Source organism: Geotrypetes seraphini, chromosome 3 (genome assembly GCF_902459505.1).
Source record: "Geotrypetes seraphini chromosome 3, aGeoSer1.1, whole genome shotgun sequence".
NCBI lineage: Eukaryota > Metazoa > Chordata > Amphibia > Gymnophiona > Dermophiidae > Geotrypetes > Geotrypetes seraphini.
This window is the reverse complement of record NC_047086.1, coordinates 413,388,096-413,403,049: the sequence shown is the minus strand read 5'-3', so window position 1 is coordinate 413,403,049 and position 14,954 is coordinate 413,388,096. Positions and strand designations below refer to the sequence as shown.

Here is a 14,954-nt window from a genome sequence, read left to right as displayed (position 1 = left end):
TACCAACTGAGCCACTATTGAGGAAATTTGCGTAGTCAGAATTGACTTCAGCATATCCTCAAACATGGGGACGGAGACCAAAGGACTCGGAGTCACAGGAGGTCTCGTGCGTTCCAAGGAGGGCGACCTCGATCGAGAGTATTCCCTGGACTTGGAAGCACGTTTTGAAGGTCTGGAAGACGGAGTCAAACCTGGGGCCCCAGGCTGAATGGAGGTAGACTCTGTCGGCTTCTTAGAGATGGTACCTGAAAAGGAAGCAGGAGACTTACCCCCCAATCCAGGCTTCGAGGACATCGTCGAGGCCTTCGAGGCCGAGGACCCGGAGGTCTTCGAGGCCGAGGCCTGTCGAGGAGGCGAGGTCGAGGTTTTAGTACTCGAGGTTGGACCCGGAGTCGAGGATTTTACAGATGCCTCGACCGAGGCCACAGCTTTTTCAGGCTCCATACGAGGAAAAAGCTCCAAAAATCTGTCGCAGCGGCGTTTAAAAGCACGAGGTTGAAGAGTGAGGCAGCGAATACAATCTTCGGGGCGATGAGTCGACCCGAGACAGATCATACACCGACTATGTGGAACAGTGATGGAAATAGTTCTACCGCACTGATAACACCTTTTAAACCCGGTAACAGGCCGGGACATAGATAGGACAAAGTCCGTGTCGAGAACGGAGAAGAGAGGCCTAGGCCTCAATCTTCCAACCCGACGCTAAAGAAAAACAAAAAGATGTATCTTTTTTTTTTTTTTTTTAGAAATAAAATATAAGTAGAAATAGAATTAGAATTACGAACACAGCGACCGAAAACAATAAAGAGTACTCAGCCGCGGTGAAGAGAAGGCACAACGCTACGGGAACCAAGTCGACAAGTCTTCTCGGCTCCGCGGAAAACGTTGAACTGAGGATCCTCTCAGGAGATGCGCCCCCTAGTTTGGGCGGGAAGGCACGCGCGCATGCGCGATGCAGCAATCGAAAGCTCGAGATCTTCAAGCAAGATGCTTTCGAGGCTGTCCGCTGCGGGGCTCCGTCGGTGACGTCACCCATGTGTGGGAATATGCTGCCTGCTTGTCCTGGGATAATAAAGGTATTCAATTAGAACCTCATCCTCTACAATCATTCATTGAAAGCACAATCAGATGACTTATAACATAGTAAATGATGGCGCATTCTGAACAGCTGCACTTGCAAAGGAGCAATACAGCAATAAGCGATGGGATTGGACGGATTCCTGAGGGATAAAGGGATCGTGGGATACTGAGAGAGGTGCTGGGATGTAACCAGGTAATAAGTATAGAAAGCCCACCAGGTCGTGCATGTGCAAGACCGGAGGGTTAGGACTTCGATGGGAAACCAAGGTGGCAAGGGGGCCCCTTCTGGTGATTCAGACAGGTCGTGACCTGTTTGGGCGGGATGGACCTATGGTCTGACCCGGCGGAGGCACTGCTTAAACTTTAACCGCCTACTGGTACTTGCCTCGCCGACGATTCGTCATCAACCGCCAGCCGGCTCCGCCCCCGCCGTGACGTCACGTCGCAGACTAGACACGTCGGGCCTCGTGCCCGTCCTCTCCGTGACGTCAGAAGCACGAGACGGCAGCCGCTTCCTGCGCTGAGGAGATTCGGGGTTGCCGCGGCCCGCAGACATGTGTCCGTTGCTGGGCTTCCTCTTGCTCTTCTTCCGCCTCGCCTCTGCCCGCCATGACGACGGAGACTGGGTGAAGCTGCCCGACAAGTGCGAAGGTGAGGAGCACGGAGGACCCTCCAAGGGACGGAAGTCTCTGCTCTCAGGAGGAACCAACTTCTCAAACTAGAAACAGTCCAACTGCTCTGCTCAAAACAGATGTAGCGCGATTAGGAAAACGTAGTCCACGACGGCCGCTACTGTCACTCCAGCTAGAGAATGACACGGGGACAATTTGTCCCCATCCCTGCAAGCTCTATCCTCGTCTGACAAGCTTCAAACTTTAAAATCATGTGCGGGGAGAGAAGGAGCGTCACCAGCGTCCTAAAACCATGTGTTGGCGCAGAGCTTGCAGGAATGGAAGGGGGACAGAGACAAATTTGTACCCCTGTAATTCTCTAGTGCTGTGTCCCACCAACATTTCAGCCAGAAGGCACCCGGAAGTGTGTGGAGGCCCATCTGGCCACGACCCTGAACCCGTCACTTCGGTGGGGGATCCTGAAGGAGATTCACCAGCACCTACGTCTTATAAGCACTTAGCCTGCGCCAGTGCCTCTCGGGCACAGTTTGCAATACTCTGCTCTAGTGGGATAGAGTGTAAAAGTCTGCCCAGCACTGTCTTCATGTTCCAAATTCCTGCAATTGCAGTCGAACCCTCCCCAAGACATCCTAAATCGAATAGTTATATACAGGACACGGATTACAAATGTGCTCAGTTCTTCAATTTATACCATTCGTTTTCTAAATAATTTATTATTTGTAGTCCACCTTTAACAAGGCAGATTACAGCTTTACATAGAAACATGATGGTAGATAAAGGCCAAGTGGCCTATCCACAGTAGCTATTATCTCTTCCTCTCTCTAAGAGATCCCACATGCCTATTCCAGGCTTTCTTGAAATCAGACACAGTCTTTGTCTCCACCACCTCTACTGGGAGACTGTTCCATGCATCTACCACCTGTTCTGTAAAAAAATATTTCCTTAGATTGCTCCTGAGCCTATCACCTCTTAACTTAATTCTATGCCCTCACATTCCAGAGTTTCTTTTCAAATGAAACATTTAAGCCACATAGGTATTTAAATGTCTCTCTAGAAACAATACTAGCAATAACAATCTAAATAGATAAAAAACTGCAGCAAAAAATTTTGCAAATATGTTATAAGCCAAGTGGTGGAAATATCCTTTGAAAACCCATTTAAGTAAAGTGGAGAAAAAAGCCTCAACTAGTTTTATATGCAGACTGCAACCCAATGAGTTTTTTAGCCGTTCTTAATTTGTATCATAGGCAAAAAAACTCCACTACTTCTCTAAATGTAATCTTTCAAAATAGGAAAATATTTCACCACTGTGCACAGGGAACAGGAAAAAGAACCTTCAGGTAGGTTACACTTGTCTTCACAGCTGTTGATGTAAGCCAGGATCGCGATCCAAAAACGCAACGATCTTCATACAGTCACATTTCTGGCATTGAAGTGAAGACAAGGAACTGATGACCAAATCCAACAAGGCACTTGTTTCACCAGCAAATAGCTGCTTAAGGGAATTCCCTCCTATTCCGTCCACAATTTGGCTCCACAATGGTGCCTGACTTATAGCTCCTGATATCGTGATATCACTTCCTCCCGAAACTCAAAATTGAAAAAACAAAAATGCAAAGGCTCATGACTTAATAAAACGCATACCATTCTATTTTTTGATTTAAGCCATTGGGCCAAATGGTATTCAAGAAGTAAATTGATCTTTGCTCACTCTGGTATAATTTAGTTTTTACATCTCCTCTACGTGCTATTGCTGGGATATGATCAAGTACAAAGCATTTGAAGTCCTCAAACGAGTGTTCTTTTTCACCACAATGACGAGTAAGTACATCATATTGTCTTCTATGGGTAATGTTTGACTGGTGTTCAAACAACCTAGTTTTTAAACATCTCATAGTGTGCCCTATATAGCAAAGATCACACGGGCACACTATTGCTTATCCCAGGACAAGCAGGCAGCATATTCTCGACATGTGGGTGTCGTCATCCACGGAGACCCGTCGCGGACAGCTTTTCAAGCAAACTTGATTGAAGATCTCAAAGTTTGCTAGTGCTGCACCACGCATGCGTGTGCCTTCCCCCTCCACTAGAGGGCGCGTCCCCTCCTCGTGGTCTTCAGTTCTTAGTTTTCCGCGGAGCCAGAAAGCCCTGTCTCTCTTCTCTGCGATCCTGTGCCTTTCTTGCACCGCGGAGGCGTTTCTTGTTTTTGAGTCTGAAGTCACTGTGCTCTGCCTTTTATTATTTTCTTTTTTTAATTTCGTATTAAAAAAAAAAATCTTTTTTTGTTTTCGGTTCTTCCTGACCGGGGCGTCCTGGTCTTTTTGTGGCCACTTTGCCTCGTCTGCTCCGCGGCCCTTCTCTTTGCCTTATGTCCCGGCCTCTCACTGGGTTTAAAAAGTGCACGCAGTGCGGTCAGGTTATCTCTATCACGGACCCGCACCGTTGGTGTATCCTTTGCCTTGATGTCGATCACTCCTCGGACTCCTGTCCTCATTGCGCCACCCTTCAGCCTCGGGCTCTTCATCGGCGTTGGGCAAAGATCCTTGACCTCTTCGCCATGGAAGCTGGTGACGCCTCGACCCCGGCCTCGATCTCGACGTCGGCCTCGAAGACCTCAGTCCCGGGCAAATCTCTCTCGGCCTTGAAGTTCTCGGGGGCCCCGGCTTCTAAGACCTCGGCTTCGGGTAAGTCTCCTCTTCCAGGTTCAGCTCAGCTACTGAAGAAGCCTTCCTCGGAGCCTCTGGCCACCCAGGCAACGAGCATAGTCCTGCCGGCCTCAAAGAGACCTACTTCCAAGCCTGCCTCCACTTAAGGGAATACTCTGCATCGAGGTCGCCCTCGTTGGAGTGCAGTGGAGCACCGGTTCTTCCGAACCCTAGGGTCTCCGTGCCGATGTTCGAGGATATGCTTAAGGTTATTTTAACATCGCAGATCTCCTTGGCTTTGGCCCAACTTGCCTCGACCTCGCTCGTTGCGGACCAGCCTGACTCTCAAGGCAAGTTGCGTCGGTCTCGATGCTTGTCCTTGAGTGATTCCTCGCCGGTTCCATCGAAGCGGACTTCTCCTGCCGCCCAGCCTCGGGCGAAACACCGGTCGAGACGTGCCTTGTCCTCGAGGCGGAGAGCTGTGAAGCGGCCCAGGGACTCTCTCCTGAGGCGAGGTCGGTCCCCGGGTCCCTGCACTACGGGGTCCATTAAGCCGTCGGACCTCATCCTGTCTGACCCCTCTCTTCTCCCGCCTCAGTTTCCGGACCGCGGAGCACCGAGGTCGAGGACTCTCGCCTCCCTCCAGGGTCGACCGATTTTTTTTTCTCCCCGGGGCTCATCGGAGCGGGCTGCCCAGTTCTCTGTTCCTCGGATCCCGAGGTCTTCATCTTCCTGGGTTCCTCGACACAAGCAGTCGTTGACTCCTCCTCGTTCCCTCAGTGGGGCCTCCTCACTGTCCATGCTTGTGGACACTGATACCCCAGCGCAGTATTCGAGGGATGCATTCCCCTCATTTTCTGCTGCCCTGAAGTCTCGCTCGGCTTCCCCACAGAGTGTGGGATCTTCTGCGGGTAAGCCGTCCTCTTTCACCAAGTTTGTGTTGGACATGGGCAAGGCGCTGCAATTGGACCTCCAGTCTGATTCCAGGACACCTTTGAATCTGGTCTTGCAGCAGACTTTCTTCCGGAATCTGGAGACTCCTTATGCTATCCCGGCTATTCCGTCCAAAATGGAGTCCAGGTACCGGATGGTCCCCTGTAAGGGCTTTGAGAAAGCTCAACTCTTCCACCAATCCCTGGTGGTGGAGTCTTCCCTGTCTAATCCTTCACAAGTCTATGCGGCTGTACCCCCGGGCCGGGAGAGCCGGACTATGGACAAGTTTGGCAGGAGCCTTACCAAAACTCGATGATGGCCAATAGGGTGCTGAACTACAACTTCACGTTCACCTCCTACTTCAAACAATGCATTAAATCTATGCCCTCATTTCTGGAGGACTTGCCGGTCTGTTGCCAGGCGGAATTTCGCTGGCTCCTGGATACCTTGTCGCAGATTCGACTTTATATGTTTCAGGCATCATATGATGCCTTGAATTCTCCTCCAGGGTCTCCACTTTTGCAATAGCCATGCGCCGATTGGCTTGGCTCCGCATCGTGGACATGGACCCGAATCTGCAGGACCGGCTGGCGAATCTCCCGTGCTTGGGCAACGAACTCTTTTACTCTATCGAGGCAGCCACCAAACGCCTCTCTAAGCATGAGCGCTCCTTCGGCTCGTTGGTACGGACCAAGGCGAAGTCCGCTCCTCCAAAGTCATTTAAGTTGCCCACGTGGCGCTACCCCCAGAAGTAGATGCCGGCGTTTTCCAGGCCGCCTCCTTGGTGCCAGCAACAGCAGAGGGCCCCTCAGAAGCCTCAGGCACTGGCGACGGCTAAGCCCGCGCCATCCTTTTGACTGGGTTGGGGCGGGCCGGCCCCCTCCGTCCTCGAGCCTTCACCTGCAATATCGGGTCCTCCCGTTTGGGCTCGCTTCGTCTCCCCGGGTGTTCACCAAATGCGAGTGGTGGTGGCGGGGGCCCTGCGGTTGCAGTGATTTCAGGTGTTTCCATACCTTGACGACTGGCTTGTCAAAGCGCCATCACGTGAGGGGGTTATTTCAGCGACCCAATGGACTATTTTCTTCCTTCAGAATCTGGGCTTCGAGGTCAACTTTCCAAAGTCCCAGTTGAACCCTTCTCAGTCTCTGCAGTTCATTGGGGCGGTGATGGACACGGTTTGCCTCCGCTCATTCCTGCCTCAGTCTCAGCAAACTGCCCATATCCACCTGTGCCGGAGGGTCGCCCTTCAGTCCACGACCTCCTCCAAACAGATGATGATCTTGTTGGGCCACATGGCCTCCACAGTTCATGTGACTCCATTCGCCAGGCTTCACCTCTGCATTCCGCAGTGGACCATGGCGTCTCAGTGGAGACAGGACCGGGATTCTGCCTCTCGGCGCATTACGGTGACTCCCTCCTTAAGGCGTTCACTCCGCTGGTGGTTGCGCTTTTCCAATCTTTCGAGAGGTTTGCTCTTTCTCGTGCCCCCGCCGCAGAAGGTCCTCACAACGGACTCCACCATGTATGCCTGGGGGGCTCACCTTGACGGCCTCCGGACCCAGGATCTTTGGTCGAGCGCCGACCATCGGTGCCACATCAACCTGTTGGAGCTTCGGGCCATTTTCAATGCCCTGGTCGCCTTTCGTCATCTGCTTCAGGATCAGGTCGTCTTGGTGCGCACGGACAACCAGGTGGCAATGTATTATGTGAACATGCGGGGAAGTACGGGTTTCTGTCTCTTTGTCGGGAGGCTCTTCGGCTCTGGGAGTGGGCGATCAGCCACAACATCTTCCTTCGAGCGGTCTACATCCAGGGAGAACACAACTGCCTTGTGGACAGGTTGAGTCGTCTTCTCCAGCCTCACGGGTGGTCGCTGCATGCCTCGATTCTGCGCCAGGTGTTTACTCAATGGGGGATGCCACCAATAATTTTTTCGCCTCCCCCCTCAACCACAAGCTGCCTCGCTTCTGTTCCAGGATTTACTCCCCGGATCGTCTCGAGGTGGATGCTTTCCTGCTAGATTGGACGGGCCGGTTCCTCTACGTGTTCCCTCCTTTTCCTTTGATCTTGAGGACTCTCGTGCAGCTCAAGTCAGCTCGCGCCACTATGATCTTGATAGCTCCTCACTGGCCCCAGCAGCCGTGGTTTTCCCTTCTCCTTCAACTCAGTGTCAGGGAGCTTCTGCTGCTGCCTGTGTTTTCTTCTCAGCTGTCTCAGAGTCGGGGTTCGCTGTTGCATCCCAATCTGCAGTCTCTACACTTAACAGCTTGGTTCCTCTCCACGTGCCTCCCTCCTTCGGTTTCTCTCAGTCGGTGAGGGATGTTCTCGAGGCCTCTCGGAAGAGCTCCACTTGACAATGCTATTCCCAGAAATGGACCAGATTTACTGCGTGGTTGGCTGAGCACCGCATGGAGCCACTATCTGCCTCTTTGCCTTCTGTGCTGGATTACCTGTTCCACTTGTCTCGGTCTGGCCTCAAATCTACATCTATTCGAATCCACCTCAGTGCGATTGCTGCCTTTCATCAACCGCTTGATGGGAAACCGCTCTCCATTCATCTGGTGGTTTGCCGATTTATGAAGGGCCTCTTCAGTGTTCATCCTCTATTCAAGCCCCCTCCGGTGGTTTGGGATCTTAATGTGGTTCTGGCTCAGTTGATGAAACCTCCGTTTGAACCCATTGATAAGGCTCATCTGAGGTACCTCACTTGGAAGGTGGTGTTCTTGGTTGCTCTCACGTCTGCTCGCAGAGTCAGTGAGCTACAAGCGCTGGTTGTGGACCCACCTTTTACTGTATTTCATCATGACAAGGTGGTCCTTCGTACTCATCCCAAGTTCTTGCCCAAGCAGTCCATTATCCTTCCAGTGTTTTTTCCGAAGCCCCACTCTCATCGCACCCAGTCTCATTGGACGACTCCTCAGCTCTTCCTATCTTTTGATCCCAATCGGTTGGGCTGCCCTGTTTCCAAGCGTACCTTGTCCAACTGGTTGGCTGCTTGTATTTCCTTCTGCTACGCTCAGGCTGGTCTCCCGCTGCTGGATTGGGTCATGGGGCATAAAGTCAGAGCGATGGCGGTCCTCAGTTCCAGTCGGTTTTGTGTAATCTGTTCTCCTAAATTGCCAACTCTCCCACCATCCCATCCTGGTTAGCTTGGAGGTCACCCACATGTCGAGAATATGTTGCCTGCTTGTCCTGGGATAAAGCACAGTTACTTACTGTAACAGGTGTTATCCAGGGACAGCAGGCAGATATTCTCGCAACCCACCCACCTCCCTGGATTGGCTTCTTTGTTAGCTATCTGAACTGAAGACCATGAGGAGGGGATGTGCCCTCTAGTGGAGCGGGAAGGCACACGCATGTGTGGTGCAGAATTAGCAAACTTTGAGATCTTCAATCAAGTTTGCTTCAAAAGCTGTCCGCGATGGGGCTCCATGGATGACATCACCCACATATCGAATATCTTCGGCTGTCCCTGGATAACACCTGTTACGGTAAGTAACTGTGCTATACACATTTAGAGAAGTAGTGGGTTTTTTTTGCCTATGATACAGATTAAGAACGGCTAAACTCATTGGGTTGCCGTCTGCATATAAAACTAGTTGAGGCTTTTTTCTCCACTTAAATGGTTTTTCAAAGGATATTTCCACCACCTGGTTTATAATATTTTTGCAACATTTTTTGCTGCAATTATTTATCTATTTAAATGTCTCTATCATATCTCCCCTTTCCTCTAAGCCACAGCAATCCTTTTGACTATCTCTTAGAGAGCATAACGTGTATACCTCACCCTTTGCCTCAAACTCTGCATATTGGAGGTCACCTCATCTATTTCCATTGGTATTGGGCTCAGATTACTTCAGACCAGTGGGTACTTCAAGTGGTAAAACGGGGCTACACTGTCCGCTTTCAGATAAAACCTCAGAACCACCCCCAAGTGAATCTCTTTTTAGCTCCCAGCAATGGACCCTCTTCGCCAGGACATAATTGCCCTCCTACAGCTCAGTGCCATAGAGGAAGTCCCTCCATGAGATGGAGAAAGGGGATTCTACTCCAGGTACTTCCTGATTCCCAAGAAGATGGGGCATCTGCCCTATCCTGGACCTTCGAGCTCTCAACAAATTCTTAAAGGAGAAGTTTTGCATGGTTTCCTTGGTGACCCTACTGCCATTGGTGTAATGGAATAACTGGTTATGCTTTCTAGACCTCAAGGAGGGCTACCTTCATATTCCTATCCTTCCTGCTCACAGGATATATCTCCTCTTTCAATTGAGCATATGACACTTTCAGTACAGAGTGCTCCCATTTGGCCTGGCCTCAGCCCCTAGAGTGTTTACCAAATGCCTGGGAGTTCTGATAGTCGATGAAGCCGTCTGCACAATGTGCTGCAGCGGCAAAAAGGGCAAACAGAATGCTAGGAATGATAAAGAAGGGGATTACGAACAGATCGGAGAAGTTTATCATGTTGCTGTACCGGGCCATGGTACGCCCTCACCTGGAATATTGTGTCCAGCACTGATCGCCGTACATGAAGGATGACACAATACTACTTGAAAGGGTCCAGAGAAGAGCGACTAAAATGGTTAAGGGGCTGGAGGAGTTGTCGTAAAGTGAGAGATTGGAGAAACTGGACCTCTTCTCCCTCGAAAAGAGGAAACTGAGAGGGGACATGATCAAAACATTCAAAATACTGAAGGGAATAGACTTAGCAGATAAAGACAGATTGTTCACCCTCTTCAAGGTATGGAGAACGAGAGGGCACTCTCTAAAGTTGAAAGGGGTTAGATTCTGTACAAACGTAAGAAAGTTCTTCTTCACCCAGAGAGTGGTGGAGAGCTGGAACACTCTTCCGAAGTCTTTTGTAGGAGAAAACACCCTCCAGGGTTTCAAGACTAAGCTGGACAAGTTCCTGCTAAACTGGGACTTACGCAGGTGAGGCTGGACTCATTTAGAGCACTGGTCTTCAACCTGGGGGCCGCCGTGTGAGCTGACTGCCGTGCAGGATGGACCATTGGTCTGACCTACAGCGGAAATTCTTATGTTCTTAGTGGTAATGGCACTCTTCCAGACCCACAAATTCCAGGTCTTCCCTTACCTGGTTGACTGGCTGATACAGGCTGCTATGCCTCACCTGGCTCACCGAACAATGCAATCCACAGTTCGTTTGTTGTAGCTCCTGGGGTTCGAGGTCAACTACCAGAAGTCCCATCTGGACCCTACATAAGTACTGGAATTTATTGGAGCCTGCTTCAGCACAATTAAGTCTCAGGCCTTCCTACCCCAACAGACTCAACATTCTGATTCAGCTCTGCAGAGTGGCCTCGTCACCGCATCACGGTGTGCCAGATGCTGTTGGCCACATGATCCCCACAGTCTATGTGGTTCCGTTTGCCCAGCTACACCTCAGGGAGCCTCAGTGGGCACTTTCAACTCAATGGTCTCCAGTGACTGGACAGCTCTGACAACAGATTTTTTTTATTTCATTTAATGTGGTGTTTTATATACCGCTAAATCTCCCCGAGGCAGTTTATGAAACAATTAAATTGGTTTATATAATGGCCAAAAATCTGTAAAAGAGATCAGAGTGACCTTGATTCTCTGCACTCCACTTCAGAGGGTTCTGACAACTAATGCCTCCACACTGGGCTGGGGAGCACATCTTGACAATTTTCATACCCAGGGCTTGTGGAGCCACTCAAAGACTCCTCCACATCAACCTCCTTGAGCTGCGGGCGATTCGCAAAGCTCTGTGCTTTCCAGGAACACCTTCTCAATCAAGTTGTACTCATTCATAGAGACAACCAAGTAGCAATCTGCTGTATGATCGAACAGGGAGGCACTGGATCTTGCCGCCTTTGCAAGGAAGCAATCCAGATCTGGTCTTGGGCAATTCCTCGCAATGTGTATCTAAAGGCTGTCTACCTAGTGGGACCACAGAATCTCCTTGCAGACAAATTGAGCAGACTACTGCAGCTACACGAGTGGTGCCTGAATCCTACCAATTGTGCATCAGCTGTTTTCACTTTGGGGACCCCAGAAGTGAATTATTTTGCTTCCCCCAACAACCATAAACTTCTGTTCTATTCCAGACTCTACACTCCCAACTGTCTGGAGTCTGATGCCTTTCTCATCAGTTGGAGTTGCTGCTTCCTGTATGTGTTCCCTCTTTTCCCACTCATAGAGAAAACTCTGCTCAAGCTTCACTGGGAGTGAGTCACCATGATCCTCATAGCACCTAGATGGCCACACCAACCATGGTTCCCTCTCCTGCAACTTAAGACAAGGGAACCCATTACCCTTCCATTATTTCCAGTGCTGCTAACACAGAATGAGGATTTCTTCCTCCATCCCAACCTTCACTCCCCGACGCTCACTGCATAGTTTCTCTCTCCCAGTCACTAATTGTTGAAAAATTCTCAGCCTCAGTTATCAGCCTTCCTGGAAGCTTCTAGGAAGCCTTCTGCACAACACACTTAACGTTTCAAGTGGACTTGCTTCACACAGTGGTGCACTGCTGACTTGTTAGATCCCAGCACTTGCCCTCTGCCAGTAATACTTGATTATCTCCTGCACCTGTCTGACTCTGGCCTGCAAACCCCATCAGAGTCCACTTTAGCATGACCAGTGCCTACCATCTGCCACTAGATGACAAAAACCATTCTCTAGATACCCATTGGTATCCAAATTCATGAAGAGTTTGCTTCACACCAGACCACCAGTCAGGCCTCCAGTTGTGTCGTGGGACCTTAATGTGGTTCTCTCTGCTAAGAAATGCAAGGTCATGCATTTGGGCTGCAAAAACCCAAGAGAATGGTACATTTTAGGGGGTGAAGAACCTATGTGTACGACAGAAGAGCGGGACTTGGGTGTGATTGCATGTGATGATCTTAAGGTGGCCAAACAGGTTGAAAAGGTGATGGCGAAAGCTAGAAGGATGCTAGGGTGCATATAGAATATAAGAATAGCCTTACTGGGTCAGACCAATGGTCCATCAAGCCCAGTAGCCCATTCTCATGGTGGCCAATCCAGGTCATTAGTACTTGGCCAAAACCCAAGGAGTAGCAATATTCCATGCCACCGATCCAAGGAAAACAGTGGCTTCCCCCATGTCTTTCTCAATAACAGACTATGGACTTTTCCTCCAGGAAATTGTCCAAACCTTTCTTAAAACCAGCTACGCTATCCGCTCTTACCACAACTTCGTATTAAGCTTCCACTCAACTGTTCTTGTTGTTTGATCTCAGTAGAGTTCAAGAAAGCCTGGGATAATCACGTGGGATCTCTTAGAGAGAGGAAGAATAATGGTTACTGCAGATGGGCAGACTTGATGGGCCATCATGTTTCTATGTAGACTGGGAGTCCCCATTTCCAAAAGGACCATATCTACATGGCTTACTGACTATATTATACTAGGGCTAGTCTGTCCCTTGATAGCTGTGTTATGGCACACAAAGTTCAAGCCATGGCTACCACTGTAGCTTCTCTACTCGACTCCCATGGACATTTGTAGAGCAGCCAGGGCCTCCATTCAAGTTTACAAGTTTGTTTAAAATTTGATTAAACGCTTATCTTGAATTCTAGGTGATTTACAATGGTATAAATGGGATACGATATATTTAAAATAATAGACATATACAGACAAAATACAAAAGACATAGAAACATGATGGCAAATAAAGGCCAAATGGCCCACCTAGTCAGCCCATCCACAGTAACATGGCCAAATGTTCCATCTAGTCGGCCCATCTGCAGTAACATGGCTAAATGGCCCATCTATTCTGCCCATCCGCAGTAACATGACATACAGTTAAAAGGAAAAGGGAAGAATGACAATAAAGAAAGCAATGTTACTTACCATAACAGTTGATATCCAGGGACAGCAGGCAGCTATTCTCACTAATGGGGTGACGTGATCCAACGGAGCCCCAATGCGATGCCTCACAAGCAGTCCTGCTTGAAGAAACTCGATGTTTCGAGTTGCCTGCACCACGCATGCACGATTGCCTTCCCACCCAGACCAGGGCGCGTCTCCACAGTTCAGATAGCTAGCAGAGAAGCCAACCCAGGGGAGGTGGGTGGGACATGAGAATAGCTGCCTGCTGTCCCTGGATAACAACTGTTACGGTAAGTAACATTGCTTTATCCCAGGACAAGCAGGCAGGTATTCTCACTAATGGGTGACCTCCAAGCTAACCATAATGGGATGGTGGGAGAGTTGGCAATTTAGGAGAATAAATTTTGCAATACTGTTTGGCCAAACTGTCCATCCTGTCTGGAGAAAGTATCCAGACAATAATGAGAAGTGAAGGTATGAACCGAGGACCAAGTGGCAGCTTTACAAATCTCCTCAATCGGTGTTGATCTGAGGAAAGCTACAGAAGCTGCCATAGCTCTGACCTTATGGGCTGCTGCCATCCAGTTGGAGATGGTGCACTTAGATATAGGACGCCCCAACTTGTTTGAATCAAAGGAGATGAAAAGTTGAGGAGCAGTTCTGTGAGGTTTGGTGCGTTCAAGATAGAAAGCCAAAGCACGCTTACAGTCCAGAGTGTGAAGAGCTGATTCTCCAGGATGAGAATAAAGCTTTGGGAAGAACAATGGATTGGTTGAGATGAGATTCTGAGACAACTTTAGGGAGGAATTTCGGATGAGTGCAGAGGACCACCTTGTCATGATGGAATACTGTAAAAGGCAGATCCGCAACCAAGGCTTGGAGCTCACTGACTCGGCGAGCATAAGTGAGGCCAATGAGAAACACCACTTTCCAAGTGAGATACTTCAGATGAGCCTTATGAAGAGGTTCAAATGGAGGTGTGAAAGAACAACATTGAGGTCCCAAACCACTGGAGGCGGTTTGAGAGGAGGATTGACATGGAAAAGTCTTTTCATGAATCTGGAAACCACAGGATGAGCAGAAAGAGGTTTCCCTTGAAGAGGCTGATGGAAAGCAGTAATTGCACTGAGATGGACTCGTATGGAAGAAGACTTGAGACCAGACTGAGACAGGTGCAAAAGATAGTCCAAAACCGAAGACAAAGAGAAGTGTTGAGGCTCCTTGTGATGAGAAAAACACCAAACAGAAATCTAGTCCATTTTTGGTGATAGCATTGCCTGGTAGCAGGCTTCCGTGAAGCTTCCAGGACATCCCTCACCGGTTGAGAAAACTGTAGAGGGGTTATGTTGAGAGGATCCAAGCTGTCAGGTGTAGAGACTGCAGGTTGGGATGAAGCAGAGATCCCTGATGCTGTATAAGTAGCGAGGGAAAAGCTGGTAGAAGGTATGGCTCCCTGGTGCTGAATTGAAGTAGAAGGGAGTACCAAGGTTGTCTGGGCCACTGTGGAGCAATCAGAATCATGGTGGCGTGGTCTGACTTCAGCTTGACTAGTCTTTTGAATGAGAGGAAATGGAGGAAACACATATAGAAAGAGATTCGTCCAGTCCAGAAGGAATGCATCTGCCTCGAGGCGGTGAGGAGTGTAGATCCTGGAGCAGAACTGAGGCAGTTTGAAGTTGTGGGGGGCTGCAAAGAGGTCTATCTGAGGCGTTCCCCACAGAGAGAAGATGTGATGAAGAGGCGTGGAGTGGAGAGTCCACTCGTGAGGTTGCAGAAGACGACTCAAGTTGTCCGCTAAGGCATTGTCCGCCCCTTGGATGTAGACAGCTTTGAG

The 14,954-nt window shown here is 49.6% G+C and overlaps 1 protein-coding gene across 2 annotated transcripts in view; it reads left to right on the top strand.

Annotated features, from left to right (window-relative positions):
• The first annotated feature begins 1,580 nt into the window (after positions 1-1,580).
• GNMT (glycine N-methyltransferase) overlaps positions 1,581-14,954 on the top strand; it is a 195,817-nt gene continuing 182,443 nt past the window's right edge. The window contains exon 1 of one of the 2 annotated variants that reach the window (XM_033938861.1): positions 1,581-1,731. In XM_033938861.1, coding sequence (XP_033794752.1) covers positions 1,635-1,731 — 97 coding nt within the window. In that variant the 5' untranslated portion in view covers positions 1,581-1,634. Of the gene's footprint in view, positions 1,732-3,511; positions 3,534-14,954 lie in introns of those variants that run through there. The other variant, XM_033938862.1, reaches the window with a different exon arrangement.